Genomic DNA, 15,925 nt, shown 5'->3' on the forward strand with positions numbered 1-15,925 from the left:
ACATTTTGTATTGGAGAAACAAAGAGTAGTTACTTTTATAAAGTTTCATGTTATGAGAACAGAACCTGTGTGATAATTAGATGTTACTATGGTGATAGACTGTGTCTTTGGACACTGACTTGATGCTACAGGTGTAAGTAATAGAGCCGGGGAGGAAAGTGAGTTTTGTTGGTGTCACCTATAAATCTGATTCACATTCAGAGATCAATTCAGGATCAAGAAAAAAGAATCTTCTCAGTGTGAGATATCAAAGGAAGAGAAAGAGCAGGAGGACGGTAGGCATGTGTGTATGGCAGGTGTATGTGTGTATCTTCAAAAGCTTGTCTCTTACATATAAAAAAATGATTAAGACATTTAAACTGTAAGACAGCCAGATTAATCAAAGCCACTTCTGTAACCGCGTCCTCAGCAGGAGCGTACCAGTCTCTCTCCGTCTTAAGCCCTGTCCTCCCACCCCAGTTACAGATACGCATTCCTATGCGGGAGGTGGGATCACATGTAATTTGAAAATACTTTTGGTGATTACAATGTAGAGGACCACTGTTTTCAAGCCTCTCAGATGTGGCTTAATACAGCAAAACTTACTTGATTTCATCCCCAGTTTGTTCTTTCCCCCTCCACAGAATCTGCCTTTTCTAGTATTACCTTACCTCCTGGTTGTGGTTTTAGGTCTCCATGTAACATTGGAGGCCAAGAAGTCTTCTGTTTCTAATCCAGGCAGGTTCTTCTTTGGATGATGACTTCTTCATCTACCTCTGGCAAATGTGTTTGAAATACCAGACTTCTGTTAATTGTCTCAAGCATGTTATGTTTCCTATGAGTCCATTTTTAAGACTTCTGAACTCCGACCTATGTTATTCATTCACTATTCGGAGAATAACATAGTTGCCAACACAGCTATATATATGTACTCTCAAGATGACCTCATTTTCTGCATTTCTAGTGACTTTTGTATTTTCAACAAGGAGTACAGAATAAGAGCTAGACAGGACCCTCATGTCATCATGCAGACGAGTTTTAGAATGACTCCAGTGTCTAAATAAGTTGTGATTATCTTAGCGGTTTGAGATGTAGATTGAAGTCATGAAATAGTTTTGTCAGTTGTTTAAAGTATGAAAAGCGACATGGGACTATGTCATCATTTCTTATCGCTAGTATGTAATGATCAGAGCAGTAACAAGAAGTGTTAGGACCAAATGAAAAGGTATCTAGAGGTCCTAGTGGTCATCTCAGTCTAGTTCTTTGACCATGGTGCTAAGTTTTTATTGGTTTTACTTTCTTTGTTTCTGTAATGATCCCTTCCAACTCCATAATTCTGTGGCTCTCTTGTTAAGCTTACAGTAGTTCAGTGGCAATGCTGTGGGATGCTATCATTAATGTCCCTGTGTCCCTGTCTCCTCTCCTTTTTTTTAATTTAATAAATCTTATTTTTCAAAATGTACAGTTGGTGGGACGTGTTATGCATCTTCACTAGTAGAAGGGGTACTCCAACCTTGGTATTCCTGGCATAAATCACTTTGAATGCTGCCATGTTTGGAAACAGCTTAATGAGTCCTTTACTAAGGAGTTCCTCCTGAAGGGGGCTGCCGTGGCCAGGCAATTGTGAATCTTTGCTTTCTTTCCCAGAGACAGCAGCTGTACTTACTAGTGTATAGCTGGGAACTTCCTTATAGAGTTTGTCACATGGGGTCCTTCTTAAACGAGACCAGGTTATTGATCTTAGGTCCCACACTCTGCCTTTGGACTATCTCTTTTTGGTTTGGCCGCAGATTTGTTCACTGGGTCTTTATCTTTCTTGCCTGACTTTCCTGCATCTGTGTTTTTTTTTTTCTTGTCCTTGGGTGGCATCATGAAGCTCAGGGAACAGCTGCTACCACTGTAGCCTCATTAAGATGGTAGACAGAAAAGATGGCCATCACCACCAGCCAAGGATCCCTAACATTGCCTAATTTCTTATGTACTTTCAAGATGTTTTTCTTGTGAGGTTCTAATTGTTGAGCTTGGGCAACTAAGAGAAAATGAAGGTTAAATAGATAGAATGCAGTCATCTCTCTTTATTCCTGACATTTAAAAAAATATAATTAATTACACTGCTTCTTGAAATGATAAAGCTGTTAATTATATATATATATCTATACATATATACTATGTGTATATTTGTATATATAAATAAAACTAGTTATAGCGTATTTTTTAAGTGTGTTTAATTTGTACTCTTAGCATGATAAGTTAATTTCAAAGTCTATATATAAACCCTTTTAGGGTAGACGGGTGTCATAGTAATTTAACATTTTTATTTCCGGATATTTTAAGACTCTTTTTTTTTTTTTTTTTTAAAGATTTTATTTATTTATTTGACAGAGAGAGAGATCATAAGTAGGCAGAGAGTCAGGCAGAGAGAGAAGGGGAAGCAGGCTCCCTGCTGAGCAGAGAGCCCGATGCGGCTCAATCCCAGGACATTGAGATCATGACCTGAGCAGAAGGCAGCAGCTTAATCACTGAGCCACCGAGGCGCCCCTGGATATTTTAAATCTTGAGAAATCATCTTATTCTAATTTCTGACTGCTGCCTATTGTCATCATGCTGGCTGGCTTTAGGATGGGCTATCTTTTTCTCAGATGAATTCTCAGATAAGATTGCCGCTAATTAACACAGTTCGAGTTAGAATGGACCGGCTTCTGGTTGAGCTATATAGTAAGTAGCTTCACTTTTAAGATGCAGTGATTTAAATCAAATCTTAGGAGTCCTCTGTTTTATTTCTAAGTTTCTTTATAGATAAAATTACTAATAGCCACATCTGAGTTACCCGTACATTAATAAGAGCCTGTGTGAAGTGTATTTCCACTTGTGGATGACTGTTTCCTGCCCTGCTCCAGCAGTGTACGTTACGTTTTCGTGCCAGCTCGCTCTCACATCGCAGCTGCTGCTGAGAGCCCTCGTACATTCAGGTTAAAATGAAGACTGTTAGGAAAGAGGAGAGTAGAGTGGAGGGACTGTGCAGTGAGCAGCCGCCATGTCGGTGTGTTGAAACTTAGTGCACTTACAGCTGAGAATGCCCAGGGTGCAGCCCTTGTCTCCTGTGAACTAACAGCCAGATTGTTTGTAATTTCCCATGCTATTTAAAACAGGGTTCTCATGTATCAGCCATCTTCTGTAAGGGTGCCCAGTGTGACTTCGGTTGATCCTGCTGCTATTCCGCCTTCATTAACAGACTACTCAGTACCATTCCACCACACGCCAATATCAAGCATGTCATCAGATTTGCCAGGTATGTGAAGAGTTCTTGTATTTTGTTACCAAGATTTATTTATTTTTACTCTAAATCTGTGGAGCAAATGTAGTGTTAAAATTGAAACAGAAATTTTAAGGAAATTTGAAGGCTTCTTCTAAAGGTAGTTATCTTTTAATGCATCACATTCAAGTCCTACCATTTTAACTTCAGAGCTCTCTGTAGATTCCTGATGATAGGAAATATGGTAGGATAGGGGAGAGTTTGATGGACTTTACTCTCCCTCCTAAGGAATTTGTACTCAGAGATATTTTCTTTCTCATAGCAGGTTCACAGTTTCAGGAGAGTATTTTCTCACGATCTTGGTAGCTCCTCAGAGCTTCAGAACATACTGCTGTACCATGGGGTTAACATCACCCATAGCTTTACCCTGTGGGCTTTTTTCCCCTCTATAAAAGTAGGGTCTACCAGCTGTTTCCTTAGAGCACTGCTTAGTATTTCAGGATATTTCTTATGTGTGTATTAACATTTGAAAAGCTCAGTGCTGCTTGAAGTCCCTTAGAACCAAGACCATATTATAAAATATGGACCTCCCCTTCCCACCCTGCACCCTCTTTTCTTCCCTCTGTAGCCATTGTTTTTGTAGACACTTTTTTTGTCAATCAAATTTGAGCCGGCTGAAACCAGTGCCTCTTAGATTCATGACTTCCCTTCTTTCTGAGGGGCACTTTTGGTGCAATACAGTTCCCTCCTCATATTCTTAATATTCTTTTCTAGACTTGTGAAGTTAATTTTGACCTACAGCTTATTTTTCTTACCCTCTCAATGAGGTCTTTACTTTAAGCACGGTATATATTCTGTTGGGCAACATTTGTGTTGTTGAAACAATTGGTAGTTGTGTTATCTGGCCTAGTGTAATCTTGCCACTTGAAATTCAGATAATTCGGGTAAAATTTAATGAAGATGAATAGACCAATAATAGTATCTATCAGGAATTTTCAAAAAGCCTTCTTAATTATGTTTACTACATATGTACTTGGGGAATTGGTATTTTAAAACATTGTTAAGCCCAGCCGGCACCAATTAAAAAATACTTGCTGTATATAATACTTGATGTCAAGATACAGGGGAGGTTTCATGGTCCATAAGACAGACGGAACTCAGAGATACTTAATTCCTAACGGCTGTGTTTTCCTTTAACTTTGTCTAGTTTTAAATGAAGTTGAAGAGTGTCCATGACGTATCGTCTTAGTATGTGTTTTAAATAAGCATTAAGGAAGAATTTGTGTTCCTAAAAACCTTGATACACAAATTAATGCTGAAAAAACTTTTTGTTTACTAAAGTGACCCTGGCCATTTAAGAATAGAACAGCCACAATTTATGAATCACTTGCTCTGTCAGTTTTCAAATTATGTGAGTCTGGGTGAATTTTTAATTTTAGAGAATTTGCATTATTTCAAAATTTGGGCATAAACTGAGATTATTAATAAAATGTGCAGATTTAAGAAGTAGTAAGTTATATTAACTGTATATTTTGTAAAATACATTTCAAGCTGGTATTAAGGAACTAACACCAAGATAGAGGGCTGATATTTGACCAGTATAAACCAGTATGGGGATCCTGGTTATTGAAGTGTCAAAATGCTTTCTTAACCAGTTGACAAATTGAACAGAAGAATTTCCAGTTTATCATCATCTATGAATTATTATTCATATATTAGCAATTACTACATCTAAATAGTTTAGTTTTTACTTTGATTTTATTGTCAATGTGGTCTTTTGTAGTTAGTAATTATTTTGGTTTTATTTCAGTGCATAATTTTTATGTAATTAGTCCTATTGTGCAGAGTTTTGATATTTATAAATTTCATAATTTATAATAAAATATTAAATAGAACATCAAGAATGGAGCAATGACAAAGTTTTAATACATTTCTTAACATTCCTTTTAAACATCATAAACGTGAATCTTCTGAATCTGCAGGAGAACAAAGAAGAAATGATATTAATAATGAACTGCAGCTTGGAACACCTCCTGATACTGTGCAACAATGAATACAAAATAAAACAAATAATTTGTATTTATGGAATGGAAAACAGCTTGATTATTTCAAGAAAAATATGACTGCCTTATTATTGCTAGTGCCATATTGTCAGGTGCGAATGGTGCTCGAAAGTTGTATCATTAAAATTGGAAAGTGCTGAACATTTACATATTTAATCATGTAGCTATCATGTTTTGTTAAAGTTCATGACTCAAGTAAGGAAAATGTGGTGTTATTAATAAGACATGTAGAGTCAGTTTCACATAAAGAAGCACTTAAAAAAACTACACTTTTTTCAGTGTTAATAAAATAAAACATTTAGAATGTATCATCAGAATTTTAACACTGCCTGCTTTTTAGTTAAAAATAATTGAGCATTTTCAGCCATGAAATACTTAGGTGGGCATAAAAATATATCAGTATAACATGCTGTAATTGAAATTATGGTGAAATAAGAAAACAACATTTTACTCAACTACGAAACAAGGCAGTAACATTTTAATTCGTATTCATGAAACTCCATCTATTTCATATAGGAGTTTTAATAGTATACTTAAAATGTTTAAGATGCAAGGCTTTGAGAATAGTTTTGAGTTTTTTGTCAGAAGGAGTAACATCTGAAATACTGTATCGAACTTCACTATTAGTGTTTGAGAAAAGATGGGTTCAGTGAGCTATATTTACATTAAAACATTGGATTTTGTGTCGAGAGCATCTGTGTCATGGGACACAGTCGGGAGTTTCAACTGATCGTAGAAATGTTTCAAGTTATTTTATTATGGCATACTAGAAGTCACCATATTCAGTTATCCTTGGATAAGGTGTCAGAAGATAAAGAGGAAGTAAATGTCTTAAATCGTTTATCAGTATCTATCCACTGCCACACATAAAATGATCATCAAAGAGAATGACAGTACCTCCAAAGAGCTGATAATTGAAATAATGAAAATCTGAGGAATCTTTGCCCCTTGGTGGGCAGCCTCCAGTGCTGGCACTGCACAGCCTGAAAATCATATCAAGCCTGTGTCTTTTATTTAAATTGCAGTTTTGAAGTGGAAATAATTACACATTTAGAAAACGAGCATTTTTGAGCTGATTTGGCTTCAGTACACAACATTGCAAAAGATAGTAAGATTTTTCTTCAGCTTTATAAAAAAGGTTTAAGTTATTCAAATGGACGGAGTGATTCAACAAACATTAAAAGTGATTGAACATATAAAATTAATTAGGCTATAAAAAGCAAAGAGAAAAATGCTACACCATTTGAAGCAAAACCAAATTAATAAAACTAAGTCAATTAAAGGGCATGCCAATAAATTATCTTTGTGACTTACTCAGGAATAGAAATGTTGAGTATATAAAATTCAGAAAGCATTGTAAAGGCTAGAAAGATTTTGAAATGCTGTTCAGAAGTGGAGGATTTACTGAATAATATCATTAATGTGAAGGGAAACTCTCAGCTTACCGAGATATGTCATCTACTGATGATCAGTATAATGGGGAAGTCATTGGGAAAAGTTCATTGTGCTCCCCCTTTGTCCATTGTTGGCTCAGGCTCTGTTGTATCATAAAGCTAGTGACAGGCCTATGGAGTGAAAAACCGTATCAGCAGTTTTTAAAATGCTTTAGAAACTGAGTGATTTCTTTCAAATAATTGGTGCTATAGCTTGTATCATTTGATAAGCCTTTTTATCATATCCTTACAGATTATAAGGGAATAAATATACTTTAAAAGAGGTATAAATTATTCATACTGGTTATTAAATTTTTTTCAATATTATTTCCACAAATATTCTCTATTTTGAGTAACAGTCTAATATCAGACTTTAATTCTGTATGATTCTTATATTTGAGGTGACATTGAATGCCAGCATATAAAAGTTCATAGAATTAAACAGAAATTGGCCTGTCTCACTGACCTATACCTTGTAAATTTTCTTTTTAATGTTTTAAAATTTAGTCAGGTTTAGGGGGGCTGATTTTGAAGTTTATTGCTAGATTTTTCAAAACTGAAATTTTACCATTATTTTTTGTTATAATATTAATACTTCAGAGTTGTATTACTGGGCAAACTTTCCACACTCCTGTTTTTAAAGCATTATTGGAGAATCCCAGATCTTTGGTTTAGAAAACTGCATTAGCTAATAACCCAGTAAACCCTACTAAGATTTGACTTGTTAGTGAGCAGCAGTTAACCAAGTGCTTGCTTTGTGCAGAGCGTTGAACTGTGTACGACTCTTGATGTGGGGACAGGGTGACAGAGAGCAATCCATGAAAGAGACATCTGTTTAAGAAGTGATATTTTAGATGAACCTCAATGTGGTGTATTTCTAAAAAATAAATGTGAAGTATCCTAAGAGCCTAAGTATGTTTTTTTTAATGGTCCGAATCCAGATCATTCTCTCATCATTTTTATTGCTTCTCATTTTGTTAAGTGATGAAAGGGAAAAGTTTGCTTTGACTAGTCATACTTTTCTGTGAATATCTAGACTGGTCCCTTTAAGTCCCTCCAATTGTTTTGTGAGGAAATATGTTTATTTGGGGGTTTTATGCACTTTAAATATCACTGATTGTGGTATTGAACTTCTCTATGGCAGAATGGTAAGCACTTACCCAAATGTTTTATGACTTATGATAAATACAAAATGATTTTGGGAAATAATTCTTGTCTCCAAAATATGAGACAACTATTAACAAAGCATTTTTGTTTTAGGTTTGGATTTTCTTTCCCTTATTCCAGTTGATCCCCAGGTATGTACCCTGAGTTTAAGCAACTAATTTGTATTTGATTGTTGGTATGTCATACTAACTGAAAATGACCAGTTGCATAAAATCAGGACAGTCAACTTTCAGTTACTCAACTTGATGGAAAGGAATTACTATATAAATATCTCACATTTTTATTTGGAGAAATAAAGTTGCTATTTTTAAATTTATGTTATTTCGACTTAATACATGAATTTTTAATTACATTTTATTCAGCTTAATAATCAGTTGGCATTTCCTACAAGCACTTGAGTGATTAAAATGAGGGGAAGCAATGATCCCTGGAAGTTAAAACTTGACGGAGATTATTTATGAAACACTTGTTCTGTATGTAGAATAGAGTGGAAGATGGTTCAACAGGTTTGAATCATTAGCTTGATTCTTCCTTGTGTTTAGAGGCAGTCAGATTTAAATGTTGGAGATGCCCTAGTCTGAAGTTGCCATAAACCAGTCCTTCCTATTTTCTCTGCCAGCGATAAGAAAGTGGAGTATCCTAGAGTCCCAATATGAAGACCTGTAGCACACCTGGACTGACAGGCCTATAGTGGAGGCAGAGCAGAGGAGGGAAAGGCATGGGAGAAACAGAAGGGAGTGTGGAGGGGGAACAGAGACTTGGAGAGAATTGCTGAGGGTAGGGAGGGCCAGAGGAAGACCCACAGACCACTGCTTCATAGGCCTCAGAAGTGGCCTTCTGTGTCAGGACTCTGTATCTGATCACAAAAAACAGCACTGAAAGTTTGGGCCCAGGGTAACATGTGTGGAATGAGGAATCTCTTCTCACCCTGAGCTGACTTTGTTACATCAGTAGATTCTGTAGCAAAGGTAGCTATATGTTTTTCTAGGGAATGGATTCTTCAGGCTTAAAATATTACTGATTTTTATGAGAATCATCCTTTAAAAAAATGATCTTGGAACCAGAGGGTTTTGGTTTCATAGTGTTGTTTGGCATACTTAGTGTCAGTACAGCTAACTTACTTGTTAGGCCAGTAGAAGGGTGAGGTGGTGCCTTCAGTTTTCCTAAGAATCCTTAGATTTATTCTTTATCTCCATGGTGCCCCCCTTAAGCCCTGTTATCTTTGTGTAGATATGTGCCAGTTACACAGAAAGAGTTAGAGGTGAAATGGCTGCAGCCCAAGTGTTGCAAGAATTCGCAGGGCCTACTGACAGCAGGACGCGGTGTCTAGCCTTCGTCTTATAAGCAAGAGAGGATCTTTTTATTACCAGGCAGTCAAAAACAGCCTGAGAGGAAGTAGAAATAAAATGCAAGTTTCTGGGCTTTTTTCCAGGTTGTTCCCTCAATATTAGTGGAAAATTAGAATTGATCTGATTTTAAAATAGTTTAATGCCTTACAATTCTCTCTTCAGAGCTTCTGAGAAGCTCTTTAAGAACTATCCCCCCCACCCACCCTTAACCAATATCCCTTTGATCTCTTTGTGCATGACTTTCATTTTATTGATGAACCAAGACCGTTACCCATCCTAGCAACTAAACTACCTTTTTCGGTAAAGCAGCCTGAATTTTAGTTGCTGCTCTTCCACTGACTGGCAGCGTAAGCCTGGGGCTGTCATTGCTGTTTTAAGATCTTTTGGAAGATCGTGTAGTCGAAACAGCTTCAGTTTTAAATTCCTGTTTGGCGATTTAATTTAAGTCTAATGATAGGCTGAGAAATTTATAGAATTGGTAATATTGATAGGATATCCTTACTGATCATCTTTGATACCTTTAATCTAAAGACCGACTTTTAGGGCTTCTCGTGTATATTTTGGACCTCACTAAAGTCAGTGCTGTTTTTTCTCACCGAAAATATTCTGTGGTGACATAAAATAAACTGTTAGCTCCTGTCTCTCTACTTCTCTTGGGCAATATTAGAGTATTAAACTTGGATTTGAATATGGGGGTCAGCGATCAAGATGGTAAGGAAACTTGAAATATAAATTCTCGGAGGGCGGGTATCGAGTCTCACAAGGAAGATTAGATTAGATCTCTTTTAAGATTTATTCCAAAATTTTGAGGTTATATGGGATACTTCTTTGTTCTGAACATCCTATAGTGGTAGTTAGCTAGCATGTAGTCTCTGTTTCAGAATGAACACTGTGATCCTGATTACACAGGTATCATTTCATGCATGTCCAGAGGCTTGGACTCTTGAGTTGCTTGATCTTAACATTATTCCTGAAAAGTCTGATTAATAGTAAATTTTGATAGAATTATTGAATTTTGCATTGGCATTTTTGCTTAATACCATTGGAAATAAGTATTTGCTAGCCTTTTTGATGTGATTTAAACCTGGTAGAAATACATTTAGTGAGCATATTCTTTCGGAGGTTAAGTATGAGTCATAATTGTGGGGCCAGTATTTACTATTAAATAATTTTATTGTTGTTGACATTTTTATACTTGTATCTATATACTTGCTCAACAAATTTTCCATAGATTTGAGAAAATGAAAAATATGCCACACTCACTAAACAGTAGAATAGATAACTAAATTCATGCCACCTTTTATCCAAAGATATGAAGTTTTGAGAAATTCTAAACCTATGGGGATTTAAATATATGGCTATCACTTGTACATATCTAACAATTTCTAGTCTCTTTATTTAAAATCAATGTAGCCTCTTCCTCATCGGCATCATTGTTTGTTTCAAGCAGTACTGTCCTCCTATGTTTTTGGATAGTCTCACCTCACCCCTAACAGCAAGCAGTACGTCTGTCACCACCACCAGCCCCCATGAAAGCAGTACTCATGTTAGTTCCTCCAGCAGCAGGAGTGAGACAGGGGTCATAACCAGCAGTGGAAGTAACATTCCTGACATCATCTCATTGGACTAAAGGAGGACTCACTCGATTCTAGGAATCATTCATCGAAACTGTTCTTTCTTGGATCTCTGGTCCATGGAAGCTATTTTTTTCAGTAACAATTACTTTGATATTTATTGAAACGTCAAATGGATTCTTCTGCTTTCTGAGAGATGATCACAGATGACTGCAGCAAGAACCAAATGACATGCAAGGATTTTTCTTACTCATGCTGTACTCTGAGCATCAGATACATTTCAGCTCTAACTGTATCTTCTCCAGAGATGGATTTCGATTTCCTATGTTACTGGATGGATTCTACACACATCGGTTAAAATTTTTTTTGTTGTAATAAACAGCAATAAAATTATGTAAATATTCAAGTAAACTTTTTTTCTAACTAAAAAAGGATGTAATCAATGATTCTAAAATGACGGCAACTTTTGTTTAACCTGATGTGAAGGAAAAATACATGGAAGGAAGTCATGTTTGCTGAATGAGTCCTTTCCACGGAGATTTGTTCTGTTTCATCGAATAATGAAGTCTTGCTAGGTGGCCAGAGCTTGGCTCCACTTTTCTTCCCGCAGTTCCCCTTTTCTTCCTGATTACATCAAAGAAAAATGGCCTTTGTGTTACTTATTTTTCCCTGGTTGTCATTTACACTTTGATGTTGTTTGCTAGCAGTTGCAAAGGGAAGTTCTGGGAATCGGCTGCTTGATTTCAGTGATTGTGCTGAAGAACACTATGCATATTCTGCCCTGATGTAATGCGTGTTATTTTTGGTAATTGTCCATTCTCATTCTAGAGAATTCTACAAAATTGGGCTTGCCTTCCCGAGAAAGAAATTCTGTGCAGCTATTGAATGTCGAATGAGATGTTTTTGGAGTAACCTGTGGCTAGAATGTTCATTGGAATCTTGCTCACACTGACCAAGAACATTGCGAGCTTTGAGGCAGTAGAAGAACAGATTTTGGGGATGTGGGATTAACAGTTTAATCTCTTTCTAGGAACTACTTTTGCTCATTTTATTTTATAGAATAATATACAAATCTTTGTTGAAACTTTTCATGTTTTAATAACACTAACAAAGCGGATGTGATTTAGAACTCTGGTCACACATTTCTCACCAGTACAGTCCCAGTGATGATTTTCAAACTTAATTAGAAGACACAAACCATGGCGAGGCATGGGGACTGCATTGGATTTCCCGTTCCTTTTTTTTTTAAAGAAGGGAATAACCACAAAGGACACACAAAGTTAGAAGTGTGTGAATATAAAATAAGGAGGTTTTGGGGAGGATGGGCCCGCAGCCCACTTTGAAAACCACTCATTCAGAGTGGACTTGATTTTCAATTCCCCAGGAGACCGACTTTTACCCTTAGAGAAACATTTCTATCCACATTTTATATTTCCCTTTGTTTCATTTGGCTCCCTAAATTTTTGAGTTCTCAAGGAATTAATACTTTTCTAATGTTTATCTTTCTCTCCCTAACTGTATCTATCTTAAAAATAAAAAACCCTTTTTAAAAATGACTAATCTAACTGATTTCTCAGACTGAAGTGCCAGCCAAAAAGATCGAGTTCAGTTAGATCAGGGACACAATGCATTACTTCAGGGTTGGTGGAACTCTAGGAAGCTGACTTGTCACTGCTTGGGTGGTTTTTTTTAAACCCCTCAAGTTTTCATGGCGCTGTGCTCCTTTTATCCTGATTTAATTTCATGTGATTTTTTTTTTTTTTTACATCATCTCCTTTGGCTACATCATCCCTTTACTTAATGCATTCTTCCTTTTGGAGATCTGCTTACTATTGAGAACATGGAAACAAACCAGAATCTTCTTGCAGCAGTTGTATCGTCATTGCCAGTTTCACCTTCTTAGTTCTAGTTCATGTTACAGGGCTTTGGTCCACGTAGAGAATTTGTTCCTTGTAAGATTCTATGTTGCTGCTCTACACACAGATGCAATCTCTGTTAACTCTGTAATCAGATAGAAAACGTAACTCTGATTTGTGTGGTATATAATTTGTTAATAAATAAATGATGTATATTTGTTACCATTTTGTTACCCTTTAGATTCTTGGACTCCCCCCTCCCCAGCGTAATCAACGAAGTTTTATAAGGTTAAATGAAAATATATTCATAGAAATTATTTACTTGGTTCTTGTAACCGATACCTCTGTGCTTTTATAGTTGTGTTTTGTTTCTTTTCTACGATTTTATGTGAACAGTTTTAGTGTTCATTTTTGGTGCTTTATACTGAAATTACATAAAATTATAATTTATACAGGTGACTAACATTTTAAAAAATATACTTTTAAGTCTGTAATCTTAAAATTGGGGCTTTTATGTATGCATCTTGAGGGTGAGTACTTTATGCTTTTGCCTTAAAACAGCATGATCATTGAGTTGTTATCTTTTTTTCTTTTTTCTTTTTTTTTAAAGGATGGTCACCAAATACTTCTCCCCAAGACCCTGACTTTTTTAGTAGTTTATTTTACTTGCCAAGATTTCTGCATAACCCAGCGTAATGCAGTTTCAAGAGGAGGTTGTCTTAGCCGTTACATAGATGTCAGCCTGCTAGTGATTATGTGGAGGTCTTGTTTAAGGAAGGATACTGCAGACTGCACCTACTGGTCTCCTCTTAAAACACTGAGGCAGCCTGTGGTTTTGATCCTTATGCATGTAGAAATGTTAAGAGCTTTCCTGGGTTTGGTGACTCCCGACTACTACGTGACTGGTGCTGAAAATAGCTTCACAGCTAAACTCTGCTGACCTTCACTCACTTTCTGACCCTTAGATGAGCCACTTTAGGATTTTTAATTTCCATTTCTGCCCAGAAGGAGGTAAATGCCTTTACCAGAAGGTAAAAATACTTGGCATCTGCCATAGAATAATTATAAGCCCAAGTGAAATAATAGCAGTAAATTTAGGTTATGTGGCATTTACAGTGTACTTCAGGAAAGCTAGGATGAAAATACTATGATTAGGGGAGAGTTGTAAGTCTAAGTAAGTTGAGCCATGCCTCTTGACATAAAGTAAGTTTCCCTAGGGTAGAATCTTAAAAGAGTTTGAAGGAGGAGTAAACTTGGATTTTAGGTGAAATGGTATTCAACAAAGACTTCTTGACATTAAACCTGTCAGGCGTTCTGCCTTCAGGCCAGTCCTGGATACTAGTCATTTAGTAACCAAGATTGTTTTCCTTTTGCTAATAAAGTATTCATTAGTCACATTTTGTCTTTTTAGGTAAATTTGATTTTTACCAAAAAATTAAACATTAGTTTAATTCTCGGGTATGCTTTTTATTTCTCTTTAGCGCCCAGTTGGTACAAAAGCGTTAACTATTTACTTTTTTCCCTTTTTTTTTTTTCTAAGTAAACACTTGTTTTCCTAATTCTTTTCATTTAAACTTGGGTGTGATGTGTTATGTGGCCCTGGGTCCATGTGCTGTGGGAGCATATCATCAGTAAGGTCAGTGATTGACAATTCGGTTTGATTCACCGTTTTTTTCTGTTTGCAGTTCTACATGAATATAGTGAAACTTGTGGGAAAAAATTTAAGACTTTCTCTGCTTTTTTTTAAGAGTCTGATGCTCCTGTCAAATGAATGACCAGTTTGTAAGCCCCGCCCCCCCCCCTTTTTTTTGTTATTAGGAGCCACACTCCCAACTCCTAGCAGAAACAAATAAAGCTATTATGAAAGTGCCCATTCTTCTTTAATGCTTGCCTGATTCAATCATGTTTTTGTTTTTTCTGTTTATGTCAGTCATATATGCTCGTTGAGGAAAAATTAGACAATACAGAAAAGTATAAAGAAAAATAAGCACTTTGATATTTTTTCATATTTCCTGCCGTCTCTCTGCTACTTGTGCGTATTTTGACGTAGCTTTATTCATTCTCAATATAATTTGTGTCTTGGTTTTTTTCCCTCGGTCTACATGTCATTAAAAACTGTCAACTTTTATTCATTGCGTGATATTCCATTATCTGGATGTGCCCTGATGCGTATCCCCTTTCCCCACTGGACGTTTTAGATTGCATCTCATAAAATTACAGCCAATGTCTTTGTGTGTAAGTTATTTCCTTAGGATGAATTACTAGAGATGGAATTTCTGGGTCAGGGAAACAAACACTTTTGTGGTTCTTGACTCACTTTTCCACATGATATTACTGATCTGTACTCCATATGATATAAGAAAAACTCTTTAGCCATATTTTCCAAGGATATGCACCATTCATTGGCCTCTTTGCTGGCATTTATACTAAGTACGACTCTACCTTTCTGACCCTGGTGAGCTGGGCTGATAAGGAAGTAATTGGCAGAGATTTTCCTGGGGTGTCTCAGTTTCAACTACATCTGTTGGACGTGTGGCAGATACACCTGCCTAAGGATATCCAGATAATTTTTCACACAGTTTTACTTGCCCTGTAAAATAGCCCATTGTCAGGCCATGTTTTCTATTTTTAGTTAAAGCCTCACACTTTTTTTTTCTTTTTTTAAACTATTTGTACCTAGGGCCAGCCCTTAGTAGCCAGCTTCCTTTTTTTCCTCTTTTTATAGGCTCCATTTTGGGCTTTCTGAGCTCCCCAAAGCCAGTGGGATCTCCTAAGCCAAAGGCAGTCCAGCCCAAACTAGAAGAGTGGTAAGGCTGATCAACAAAAGCAGGGCCAAGCTTTGCTCATTTCACTTGGTATTCTTTCGTGTTTCCAGTGGTATCTTGGAGTCCCAAGGGCAGCTCTGTGGCAAAAACAAACCCTCTCCCAAAGCAGATTACCATGACAAATGTTCAAGGTGTATTATTTTCTTGACTGACATACCACATAATTTCCCAGACTGCTTTTTATTTCCAAAATGGCTTTTAAAGCTTTTTCATTCTGTGTTCTCAAAGCCTAACTCTTAAGTGAAGAAGAGGGTTGTGTTCTAAAATAGAATATGCCTCTTATTTTGGCCTTCATCGAACTATTCACATATTTAGTATGTCTTAGAAATGTGTGTAGGATACAGTGGAATAAAAAATCTGGTCCCAGGCTTCAAAGGGCTCCCAATCAGCTTTTCAAAAATCAAAGATTCTCACCAACTACCAGGT

The 15,925-nt window shown here is 36.5% G+C and overlaps 1 protein-coding gene across 8 annotated transcripts in view; it reads left to right on the forward strand.

Annotated features, from left to right (window-relative positions):
• PIAS2 (protein inhibitor of activated STAT 2) overlaps positions 1 to 14,802 on the forward strand; it is a 90,694-nt gene extending 75,892 nt beyond the window's left edge. For 3 of the 8 annotated variants that reach the window (XM_059138779.1, XM_059138785.1, XM_059138780.1), the window contains 3 exons: positions 3,129 to 3,268; positions 7,989 to 8,026; positions 10,692 to 14,802. In XM_059138779.1, the coding sequence (XP_058994762.1) occupies positions 3,129 to 3,268; positions 7,989 to 8,026; positions 10,692 to 10,874 (361 nt within the window). In that variant the 3' untranslated portion in view covers positions 10,875 to 14,802. Of the gene's footprint in view, positions 1 to 3,128; positions 3,269 to 5,214; positions 5,388 to 7,988; positions 8,027 to 10,657 lie in introns of all 8 variants that reach the window. The other 5 variants (XR_009345746.1, XM_059138778.1, XM_059138782.1 and 2 more) reach the window with 5 other exon arrangements.
• Positions 14,803 to 15,925: the final 1,123 nt, after the last annotated feature.

Source organism: Mustela lutreola, chromosome 11 (assembly GCF_030435805.1).
Source record: "Mustela lutreola isolate mMusLut2 chromosome 11, mMusLut2.pri, whole genome shotgun sequence".
Lineage (NCBI taxonomy): Eukaryota > Metazoa > Chordata > Mammalia > Carnivora > Mustelidae > Mustela > Mustela lutreola.